This window comes from Callionymus lyra, chromosome 2, assembly GCF_982586985.1.
Source record: "Callionymus lyra chromosome 2, fCalLyr1.hap1.1, whole genome shotgun sequence".
In the NCBI taxonomy this organism is placed as follows: Eukaryota; Metazoa; Chordata; class Actinopteri; order Syngnathiformes; family Callionymidae; genus Callionymus; species Callionymus lyra.
The window spans coordinates 36,582,384-36,595,165 of NC_141819.1; the positions used below are offsets into that span (position 1 = coordinate 36,582,384).

The following is a 12,782-nucleotide window of genomic DNA, read 5'->3' on the forward strand; positions in this document are numbered from 1 at the left end:
AGTTTGAAAACAATTAGAATTCATGTTTGCGTCTTGACATGCAAATAATCTACAGTTACGTGATACGTAACTAGCAAAATAAGCCCTTAAAATAACAAAAATTATTAAAAAACAAACACCATAGAGGACAATATTATGGCTGAGATCAGGCCCTTCCACTCTGGAACTCCCTAAGGCCTTTCTTTTGCTTATGTTGCTAAGCAGCTGCTAGCTATTTGCCTTGCCATTTGAGCCCAAAACAAAGCTGTAGTTATGAGAAATATATGAAAATAAAATCTGCGTCCCCAACCTTTAAGAAGCAGTGATGTGTTTAGTATATGTGCTGTCCATCAATGGATGTTCCCCCCCAGAAACCCTTTATCTGTGATACTACTTGGACCAGGCTGTTGAAAGTGTTACTACTGAATAAGCAGCAAATTCTTAGTTTGGTAACTGCTGCCCTGTGGCAACATTTCACTTCTAAAATGGCCCATCAAAGAAAATCAAGTGCCAACAAATTTAAATACTAAGAAAAACGAATTATAATTAAAAAAAAGGTTAAAAAATTGCCATACCATCCAGCCCTAGAATCCCGGATGTGGGTCAATGTGCCCTATAGGAGTGCTGAACTGTCCGTCTCTGATGTGCATAGTAAAGCACTTGATGATCTATATATTATTTAATAATACGTTTGTTTTAATGTTTGGTTTTTGGTCCTGGTGGAGTCATGTGTTTTTGTCTGAACCATCTGAATAGCACATTATTTTTAGTACGTGCAAATAAGGAGCTCAATATCAAAATATTTTTTAAACATTCTAGTATTAATGTGACCCCCCAGCTGTCTTAAAAAACAAGGTAGATCAACTTTTATGTTCATACGGTCATCTATTCAGATGCCAGTATTTGGGATAAGATAAGGGACAGCGTGGATGACAACAACCAGTTAAACCAATGTTGAAGTATAGGGACTTGTATGGTGGAGAGCAATAACAAAAAAGGATAAAAAATACAATATAAAAATCTGATTCCTACTTCCTGTTAAATAATTATATTATTATATATTTTGTTGGGGCCGAGACTTCGACTGCTAAAAGATTGTGTCACAGAGTTTGAAACCCTTGCATTTATGTATTCTCAATGTTCTCTCTATAAAGTTTCAAGACAAATAAACCATTATTTAAAAAATAGTTTTTTTTACCCTTACAGCTCTGTAGCCATCTTGTTTTAATAACAGAAGAAATATCAGTCTTCAATTTTCCGATGATAAAGTTCCTTCAATAATACTTCAAACCGCTCATGTATGCTGTCAACGCTAATGGTGCGACCCGGAGCTGGCCACTCGTCCAACATGACACGATATGTTTGCACAGTCTCCTCAAGTTCTTCCTAATTAATTTCCAGTTTCTGTTCCAGTGCGAGAACATGTTACGACCCGGTATTATATGAAACAGAGGGAGGGGGGGGGGGCTGGCAGGAAGATCGCGGGCCCGTCATCAGAAGCCGAAGAAAGAAGGAAGACAGGGAGGTGAGACGAGAGGTGAAATAGTAGACGTGGAGTGATGGGGTGAAGACAGAAGTCGGAGAGGAGAGAGGATTAGAGGCAGGAGAAGGTGAAAGACAAAAGGAGAGCGCTGAAAAAAAACTTGAACATGTCTGCGACTGATCAAAGGAGTGTTGGCGGGGGTGCCTTTGGATGTTAGTCGAAGTCGTGGAGTTGCTGAAAAAAGTGTCTGTAAGGTGTTTTGGGTTTACGCTGACAACCTTAAGCTCCGCGCAGTGGAGAAAAGAGGCCTCGGGACGCTCTTTAAGAAACACCGCACACTTCATTCCCCCGGTTTGAGCGTCTTTCTATTTTATCTTGACTATTTTAAGGAACTTCAAGGGGAGAAAACTGAAGGTAAAGCGTGTCTATAAAAATGTATCTCGTGGAGCAAAGTCGGGCCTCAGTGTTGGCTACAAAGAGCTCTTTCGATTGCCTCTCGTGGGACCGCTGAGCTGTGGTTAACTTGGATCTCTGGCAGCTTTAATGAATTCAAAAGTTCAAATGTGATGTTTTGGTGGGGAGAGTAAAACATGTGCACATGTGCAACAAGCCACATAATTGAACCGCGGAATAATATTCCAGCAAAACATTCATGTTAAACAATAGCAGATCTTAAAGCTTTAAATAACTTCTGATTACAAACAAATGAATTCTAAGTAGGGATGCTGAACCGCAGCCACATGTACCGCTGTTCTATCCCGACATTAATGCTTTGAGTTTACGTTTCATTATGACCACCAACACTGATTCTGTCTAAATAATCACTCTCTGTGGTGCAGAACGAGATGGTTCTTGCACTTGTGCGCTAAGGAACTGCTACCTGCAGGCTTCATTGCTTGTGAAGATATCTCAAATGCTAAAAAGCGTATTGAATTATACAGCTATGACATAGGTTGAATAATATTGAGGAGGAATCAAACGGAACATGAAGTCAATATTAATGTAAAGTCAACGAGTGCAAAAAGCTGCACCAGTAGTCACATACACACCCAGCTAGGACAACAGGAAACGCTGTAGCATCAGTGTGAAGGCGTTAAAAACACATTTATTATTTACATAATAAGAAGATGAATTGTTGTAGCTTCAACCCTATTGGCCCTATCTGCCAATCATAATTCAGCCAACATGAACTCCACCTCTTAACCGGAGTCTGGCCAAACCAGAAAACTTTACTTTCTAGATGGTCGTGAGCATGAAATTTTGCAGTCTATAAGAAATAAATAAAAGTATTTAATATGTTTGTAAATGAGAAGCTTGTAGAGGTTAGGTTTGTTATTTAAGTATAATTTTCTTTTTACTTGATTGACTTTTAATTCTGATTTAATTCTGTCTTTTTTTGTGAATACATTTTTTTGTTAAATCCAACTCTCCTTTTATTCCTAATATCATGTCCTGCTCAAGGTCCTAAAGTTAGAGAATGAGGACACATTGACACCCCTCTTAGGACTAAGCTGAAGAAAATGAACGAATCAATCCTCAAAATAATTTTCTTGATTCTCAATTGACGAAGACTGTGGTGATCAAATGTGAAAAATGTGTATTTACCAACAGTAAGTGTGAATCTGATTTTCATATTGTCTTTTTTGAGCTTCAATTTGTTATAATTACCTCTGTGTTCGTCATCTTCACCGAACACAGTCCAGTTTAACTCCTATGTTTGACATCCATAATCTATGTCCATTATCTTATCTTAAACACTGACATCTTTATAGATCAACATATCGACATGAACAAAAATATCTGGCGGGCCGCATAAAATAACTCTTTGGCCCCCGGGCAATGAGTTTGTAACGTACCTTCTTGTTTATAAACATTTGAAAGCAGATCTTCGTTAGATCTCCTATATTTAAAACATTTCACATCCATCCAAGCTCAACAAGTGAGTGTTAGCTCAGTGAAACTCGTAACTCATCTGTGTTTCATCTGGCTCTAGTTTGCTGATGATGCGTATTCCTCCCTGCAGAGTTCGCTCCCTACGGTGCGATGATGAATCTTTAGTGTCTGCACTTGTCACACCACGACTATAAAGTCATCCGTCTTCATACGGGCCTGTTTACCACAGACGGGCTGTTGTGAAAGAGTCCTCCTTGTCAAGCGGTTGTCGTTTATTTGTTAAAATTGTGTTCTGGCCGCTCTGTTGTTGTGTTTGTTCTGCTGGAATCAGCGAGAGCGGATAATGTGGAGGAATGATTGAAGCCAGGCTCACCGCTGAGCCAGAAAAGACAGACCCGGAGAGAGAAAGGGAGAGAGAGAGTGGGGTTGAGGGTTAAACCGCAGTTTTTATATGTAGTCTGGTTTTAATTTGGCAAAAGCCATCATTCACCAGCATGGAGGTGGCATGTGTGCGTGTCTGCTCAGATCTGGACATGTTTTTCATTGCTGTGTATAATTCCACCATTGTAACAGCTCAATATGTTCCTTTAATAAAATGTCCTCCCTATTATTGACCTTTTAGTTGGAATTGACAGTGGTGACGATTTATAATAGTAATAAAGTAAAATTTAATGAAACACTGTCTGCACGTCTTTAAGAAGCACCACGTGTTGTTATTGATGGACCATGTTTAGTCAGACCGCTTGAGCTTGACGGACGGGTTTTTTGAACTATGTTCAGAGAAAAAAAAACTAGAAAAATCTGTTTTCGTTAATATAGAAAGTTTATTTTAACCCGAAATAAATGTAAAAAAATACGCAGGACCTGGACGACATCTCCAAGTCCACTCAGAGCTAGAAGGCCTCTAGTGATTCCACACCATTACCCAGAACACCTCACTTCCACTTTGACATCCTTTCATCTTGTCCTTTTAAAACAAGGGGTCTCAAACTCAAATTGACGGGGTGCCACCATGGGTTAAGTCTTGTGGAGACTGGGGGGTCTTACAGCTGTTTCCTGAATATGTTTGACAAATTTTATATTTTTGTTTGATGTTTGTTTGTGTGGTTTCACTGTCAATGTATGCCATTGTTGTCTAACTGTATTTGTTATTTTACTTCATAAATATGTTTACTTAACTATTATAATCAAAGATATGTCAATGATAACCTTTGATGAGATGTTATGGGTCGTGGAAAATCACGTCACAGGCCACAAATGGCAAGGTTGTCGTTAACCTCGAGCCCAGTTTTATTGGAACAAGATAAGAAATTGTACATACATGGAATTGTTTCTTTCAAAAAATCTGTGTTTTTTTTCAACAATCATTTATTAGCAACTGTCTATTGTTGACATTCCTTATAAGATCTAAATCAGAGGACCCACAAACAAGATCAAAGTCTATATCTTTAATACATTTAAATCTGACAAAATCGAAAGCATATCATACAATGGCTATAAAGGAAAATAAATACCACACAATCATCTCAGCCATGCAGCAACAAAAAACATAAACAATGTAGAAGTGAATCAACAAAATAAAACAGCTGTAAAGATGTCTAGTCCAGTGCGAATCCGCATGTCTGTGTTTGTAATTCTGAATGCCACATATACGCCACTGTAACGGACTTCTATGCACTCGCCATTGTGTTAATATTTACTTCCGCTTTTTTATTTTGAAGGGGTTGAAAAGGAAGTAGATGGAGTTCGTTGTCGTTGGGGGTGTGTTCCGCATGACTAAAGTAAAGAAAACGTGCAGATACAAACTAAGTTCCAGCATCGTTGTTTCCCACACAAATACAGTTACACTACTGTAAAAGACTGTGTCTCTTCTGTAAGAATAATGTTGGGGCAAATTTATGTGCAGGGCAGCGCTCTCACCAAGGTCCCCAGGTAATACTTATCCCGTGCGAACAGGGCTTTAGGTTTCATAATTACGACAAGAATGTTTGTTAAATTAATAATGAGACGTTGTTCACTATGATCATCAGTACCTGGTTTAGAACACCTTCTCAAACTCAAACCTTGAGGGCCTAATCTGAACCTCCACACCTTTTTATGTGGCCCCTAAACACATTATAAAATATGGTGTTAATAAAATACTTTGAAGATTTATTGACTGAAACACAATAGGATCACTGGACAACCGGGTCTGGGTTTGAATCGTCTGATTGTTTCAATGAGCAGTATTTTTCTTTCACACATTCGTAGCTGCGGAGTACTTTAAATATTTGTCATTCCATAGTACAGCCATTTCCTGATGTTTACAATTCTCTTCCAGTGTTACACAAACAGTAAAATGAGCTTCACAATTGTTGTGACATTTGGTTATAAATTTAAGAACTACAACAGAGTTTTTGACAATTTATTCCCAATACTTTATTATTTTGAGTTTCTCTTGTGTTATAAATCACATTTGTGTGTTTTTAGGTACTTTGATGATACATGACGCAAATAAGAATAAAAAAAACCCAAGCAAAACTATGTTTACTAAAACTAACTTTACTAACTAAAAAATGTATTTTCCTGCTTCAGAGAATGAGGCTGTGTCCATTCTAAATAGTACTTTATACATGCATATAAAAGGAAAAAATACTCATCCCTGAACGCACTAAATGAAAACATTCATTATCCCTGACATACACACAGTTTCTCACCTTTTAAACATGAAATTATTAATGTTCTTGTAGAGGAGAAAACAGATTTTACTGCTTAACTGGACTAACAGGATACTCTTTTTTTTCAAGGTCAAGGTCAGTTTGCCGATTTGTTTTGGTCTTTTAAAGCGTTTATGCAGTTTATATCTCTCCTGAGGGGCTCTGTTACAGCCCATTGTGTTCTTGTGTTTACTGGGAACGATGGAGTTTATTCTTAAAGCAACGAGGAGTCAAAATACCACACAAGCTCAACACAACCAGGAAGATGGATCCGGTCATCAATCGTATTTCTTGTTCTTAAATTGATGATTTTGTGTTTGACTCGTAGTGCCTCCAGCCATGCAAAGAACTGTGGGAAACCAGGAAGATGCTTTCGCCAAAGTCCTGTGAGGTAAAGTGCACAGCGTGTGTGTGAATGTCTGCGTGTGTGTGTTACAACATCTTAGGTGGTAATGTCATTCCTATTCTCAAAACTGGCTTTTGTTGGCACGTGACGGCGTTCTGAGGCGGGCCGGTGCCATGAATGAACATTCTTGTGTGTGTTTAAGTGCGATATGAGTCCGACACACAAGTCTGTAGTGCGCCCGTGTGTGTGTGTGGCCTAGGTGATTATTTGCCGAGGCAGTCTGTGGTTTTCAGATTAGCTTGTCATCACAATAGCTGACGCATGTTACTGTCTGGATGGTCGACCGGCTCGCTGGTCAGGAGCCGTTCTTAGAGCCGTTCACTGACGCTTGTGTTTACATTCTGTTGCACTCGCACCAATAAACACACACCTACTCCCAGCTTTCGTATATATTTTTGAGCTAAAAACAACCTTTTTCTCCTCCATCAGAAGCAGACCGAGTGTGCGACCAGTCGGGAGTTCCTGGCGTCCTTGAGGACGTCCAGACAGGGCGACTGTCCTCCGCCTCAGCGCGCCACGGGATTCGCCGCCGCCTGCGTGGAGAGCTGCTCCTTGGATCAACACTGTCCGTCCTCCAGGAAGTGCTGCTCCAACGGTTGTGGACACACCTGTCAGGCCCCCGCCAATTTATATAAAGGTACGACCACAGGTTCATGCATGAAATCAGGTTGTGGGGGCAGCAGTCGAGGCAAAGTCACGTAAACTTCCTGCTCCTTCTTTAACATCTGTTCCGTCTGTCCCAGGGCCTACCTCTTCCTTTTTCTCCCAATATATACATTTTTATTCTATTATTATTCATCGTTTACATCGCATGTGTCAAACTGAAATTTAAATTCTAACTTCACTTATTTTCTTCTCACCCTCTTGTCGACAAAGGGTTGGAATTATTTTCAATAAAAATAAAAAGTAAGTAAAGTAAAGTAAATCTTGTCTTTTTGGAGTTACGTGCAGTAATGTATGTCCATATGATGGATTGCACTATTCTTTGTCCTCCTCATCCAAAAAGAAACACTTAAAAACGTCCAAATACCTGTATACTGCTGGTCTGAAATGTACTCAACATAAGAAATTGTGCTGAGTTTCTTTTACAAAGTCTATATTTTAAACTTGTTTGTAGCAGAAGCTAAAAGGCTAATATGCTACACAGACAGAAAACACTACATATAGCGAACTTAAAAATGAGAAACCTTTGTTTTGTAAACACAACAGTACAGAATACTGCGGTGTCAGTACAGAATAAAATAATGAAATAACACATAACACACAAAATAAGCAATGGATAAACAGAACAAAGCAGCCATTCTGCGGCGCCTAAATGAGGACGTTGAAATTTCATAAATCGAATTTTCAAAACAAATATTCATTTCTTATAGTCTGGGTAAATCTGGTAACATTATATATTTATTTAAAATAATTGAATTTGTAGATTTACGCCGACCATGATAGCCGAACTAACTAACAGTGGCGTCGCAGTTCTACTTTAACACGGTTCATGTTGCTTTGGGCAACATGTGAAAGTGTAAATTCAATAAGAATTGGCTGCAGAACCAACATTTGTCTTGGCTGAACACAGTACCTGGAATTGTGTACAAGGAACACACACTTTGACATTTTTTTAAACGGAACAATTGGAGTCAAGTAAAGTCATGTTTTTTTATTATCTATTTTGTTGCATCATTGTCTTTATGATATTAAAATGGTATTGAAAAGTCTTAAATTGAACTTGCCTTAAGCTGTGGGAACCCTGCATACTTTCCTTGCTTCCAGCTGTTCACTTTCAGTAATGTGTGTTTTCCTTGCTGTTGGGCCAGAGCTGGGAGAGACAGGTTAGCCGCCGGTAACTGCTCATTTGGACTATGTGAGGTGAAGTAAATGTGCTCAGCATAAACACCAGAATCGATCGACTCTCCTCTGGTTGAATCGAAACATTGCTCTTTCAATAAGCCACGGATGCCAGTCCCGGGTTTTCCAAATGACACGACTGTGTGGAAAAAAAAGGGCAGAAAGATGGTCACTGACATGAGTCTCAATGTTCCAGGTGTTCCTCTCAAGCCTCGCAGAGAGATGAACTTCCTGGAGGACTCTGAAGGTCACGTGAAGGTGGTCTGGGTGTCCAAGTTCAACATCAGCGTGGAGCCGGTGGTTTACATTCTGCAGTCGCGCTGGAACATCGGAATTCACCCCAGTGAAGATCACGCCTCCCCCTGGACCACCGTTGCTATGGTGACCGTTTTAACCTTTTACTGAAATCCAAACATCCTTTTCTGCTCTTTTCAGACTTTTCAGGATATAGCTTCACTATATTATCATATTTTTTGAGACTTTTCTCTTTGAAGGATTATTTTTTCCTAATTATAAAAGAATATATTAACTAAATGGATGCGAAACAATACATATAAATAAAATAAAATGAAAAAATATATTTCATATAATCATATAATCATAACATATATTTATTTATTCCTCTTTTTATTTGATTTATTTTTACTTGCATTACTTTAGGCTTCCAAACGTGTTTGAATGTTTTATCTTTATTATCTTTTGTTTTGTAACATATTTATTTTATATTATATTGTTCAGTATACATCATACAAGGAGTACATGGTCTGGAAAAGCGCTATACAAATAAAAATTACTTACTTACTTACTTACTTACATTTGAATAAAATGTACATTTAAAATAAATAAACACAATGATAGAAATGTAAGCCTTTCCAAAAATTGAAATAAAAAAGAAAATTGAATAAAAAGGAAATTTACATTTTGACAAGTTCAAATGATTAGAAGAAAAAACATTTCTTCTCAGTGTTCTCTCATGGGCCTGTTAAATACAGGCAAAGGGCCGCATGTGGCCCCCAAGCCACACTTTATTTGTTGCACCAAAAGCTAAATTACATTGAAAAGTCCTGGTTTTCTCTGTTGTGATGTTATATATCCATCCATAATATTGACTCTTCTGAAGCTGCTCTGGAGAAACAAAACCATCTTTATAATCGTTGCCTTCACCTGCTGACATTCCTGGAACAACTCATCACATCCAAACAAGACACTGAGCCGTATCACATTATGTAGACATAAGAATGACTGAACTACTGTCTGAATGTACGAGCCAAGCTATTGTGGAAATATATTCTTTTGGCTGCATCCAGCCCTTGAGTCACTTCTTGTGTCGGATCTTTAGATTCATTCAGGGGTAGAGCGTTGCCTTTTGGCTCAGCTCACTGTGACACACTGTGTAAGAATCATTAGTCAGAGTCTCTGTTTACGTCTTTGTGAACGAGAGTCCCAGGGAGTCGAAGTTCTTTGTGACTTTCTTGCTGTGTAGGTCAGTGACTCCTCTATCCAGAACTTTTAATCCAGCGCCGGCGTGATCCCCGAAGATGCTGCAACAACACGCCGTGTTTACGTTGTAACTCTCAAATTGCCCGAGAAGTGATGAAACCTTGCAGCCGAGGAGATAGATATGTGTTTCCTTCAGTGAGCTGCCTGCTGGTTTCTCCTCCTCCGCCTCCCCGGCTCGTCTGCAGCGCTGCCAGGGTAAACTGTTGGTGTGCGAATGTGTGTGCGCCTGTGTGAGGTTAGGTAAATAAGCGGGGCTTAAAACGGAACCACAGGCAGCCACAGTCGTTCCACGGACTGACACTGAATGACTGAACGCTCATTATGGACTTAAATAGACGCTTTGTGTGCGTGTGTGTGTGTGTGTGTTTGGATGAGTAGCTCTTAAGCTGCTATTATATTTGCACTGTCATGGAGATAAAACACCAGAACTTTAGGAGTTTAAAAACTTGATATGGTTTAATCTTTCAATCATAATTCTTCTTAAAAGTAAACATCATTGTGTCACTTCCAGTATGATGTCATCACGCTAATGTTCCGAACAGTTAAAGACTTCTTCACCTCACGTCGTCGTCTTGTCTCTTATCTTGTCTTTTTTTGTTTCATCCACCTGTGAAAACGGGTATTTTTAGACGCTGTCTGAGGACGTGCTTCTGTCGGATCTGAGGCCTCAGCGCTGGTACCAGTTCAGAGTGGCGGCCATCAACAGTCACGGCAGCAGAGGCTTCACCACGCCCAGCAAGCACTACATCTCCAGCAGAGGTAGAACCTTCTTCCTCCTTCATCTCTCTGGTGACCTCTTACTTAAGACGTTGTAGGTTGCTGCTTCCATCGTGGATGTGTAGCATCGCTGCAATTATATGAGTCAGTACAGAGTTCTTGTACAAGATTTTGTGTAAAATGATGAAACTTTATAGTTGTGTTTTAAAACGTGTTCAAAAACTCATGATCTTTTATGCTCTTCATTTAGTGCAGAGCTGTCAAACTCAGTCACTCATGGTGCGAGAAATCTTTAAGCAGTGAAGTGTAATATAATTTGATAAAGTCATATATCAAACTATATGTATATTTACTTAAAGTATGATTCTGATGACTTTGAGGCTCAATTTAGTTTGTTATTCTCCAAACAAATTTCACTCCATCCATCATAACTGTCCCTTATCTTAAATTAAATACTTCACATCTTTATAGGTCAAGCAAACCACCCGGCCGGCAACATAAAATGACTTAGCTGTCCAAATCTTGTCCAAAGAACAAGAACTTGTCAAAGAGCTGGTATGAGATGAATTACATTCATGTGTAAATACTTTCTGTCACATTCATTAAAATTAATGTTTTCATGCATATATTTAAAACAAATTAACCAGAAAATCGAGTATAATCTCAAATAAAATGGTACTCAAATATGGAGGCATAAGAGTGTAATTGTCATGAAGATAAAGAAAATAACCTGTACTCTCATTAATAACGTGTTGACACTGACTAATGTGTTTGGTTGTGCTGTAATCCGTCTTTGTATTAAGGTGTGTGTTAAGTTTTAAGATTAAGTGGCTCTTTCAGTTGAATTTGTGCTGAATCAGCAGAGAGCAGTGAAGAGTCTAGTCTGCCTTGTGCTGTTTATTCAGAGCATGTATGTGATGGACTTTAGTACATTAGGGTTCCAAACTACCGTGCGGATCCTTACATCTTTTGAAGGATTACTAAAGGTTGTTCAATCAATTTTTTAGTTTCGAAAAAAACTTTTCATTCAATTAAAAATTGATTCCATAAAACAATTTAAAAAACAAATAATTTGCCATAAAATGAATTTGCAAATCAAAACAACCAAAATTGATCTTAGCAACGATTTCAATAAATATGTGATTTTCCACAAACTGAAAGTTGCAAAAAACATGAAGAAGGAAGGAAGAATATGAAGAGCCATGTGCTTTTTAAAAGAGACAAGAGAGAGGTTTTCATCAGGCAATTCCAAGAAAACAAATTCCACATGTTGTCCAATTGAACTTTGACTTTGAATGTTTCAGATTCAAATTCCTTTATACGACATTAATGTAGGACATAATATTTGATTAAAAAAAATATATTGGTGTAAATAAGTGATTACCAGTGAATCCCTTTATTCTTATTTCTTCTCATTTCTTACTAGCTTCTTATGATCAGTGGTGTCCCTGTTAAACATATTTATGTTTGTGGAAGTGTTTGCATAACAAGGTAATATGGTGATATGATGATGATTATCGTTTGGTTATTGAATGACCTTGTCTTCATTAAATAAGTTGTTTATTGTTCTGACCAGAACTGTCATTTCTGTTTGGATCCTTATCAATGTTGAGGGGTTCAACTTGTCTGGCGCCTGAATTATAATTATTAGTAACCGAACTGGTCACAAATGTATGGAAACACGTGTGCGTTTCAGAGATACGTCATATATGTTACAGGAAAAAGACTGGAAGGGGTTCCTGCCTCGCCATTAGAGTCTCTTTCTATCTCACGCTTGATTGATGAGGTTCGCACAGTGGGAGGTAGAAGCAGACAGCTCATGAAACACGGACACCAGCACCAGAGTTCATGTGTATTCTCTAACCACACACATATTCACACACTTCTGGAGGTCTCCGGTCTAATTCCTGGTGGGCTTAGGTCATGTTGGCGCGCTGCCAGAAGTGGATTCTGATATGAATCCTTCGCCAGTATTGGCTGAAGGATGTTTGCATGTGAATAATCGCTGGAGTCCTTGTGAGCTTTGGACGGAGGAGAACCTTTTATCACTCGAAGACTCCAGGGAGATTATAAGGAGGTGTCCGCGAGATCATTTTCCACAATTCCTCAGCCACACACGGCTTGTGCTGGTCCGACTCCTCCATTAGAGGAATTATCAGTGAGTTTCCAAAAATATTGTTCTCCTCTTTATCTGATTGATGTCATATTTCGGGGCTTCAACGGAGCCACTTTGCGTGATACCATGGACCGAGCAAATGTTTTCATA

At 38.8% G+C, this 12,782-nt stretch overlaps 1 protein-coding gene across 3 annotated transcripts in view; it reads left to right on the forward strand.

Annotated features, from left to right (window-relative positions):
* The window catches only part of anos1b (anosmin 1b), a 65,000-nt gene that overhangs the window by 37,406 nt on the left and 14,812 nt on the right, over positions 1-12,782 (forward strand). For 2 of the 3 annotated variants that reach the window (XM_087784936.1, XM_087784938.1), the window contains exons 3-6: positions 6,380-6,442; positions 6,887-7,094; positions 8,496-8,680; positions 10,429-10,558. In XM_087784936.1, the coding sequence (XP_087641062.1) occupies positions 6,380-6,442; positions 6,887-7,094; positions 8,496-8,680; positions 10,429-10,558 (586 nt within the window). The remainder of the gene's footprint in view (positions 1-6,379; positions 6,443-6,886; positions 7,095-8,495; positions 8,681-10,428; positions 10,559-12,782) is intronic. The other variant, XM_087784937.1, reaches the window with a different exon arrangement.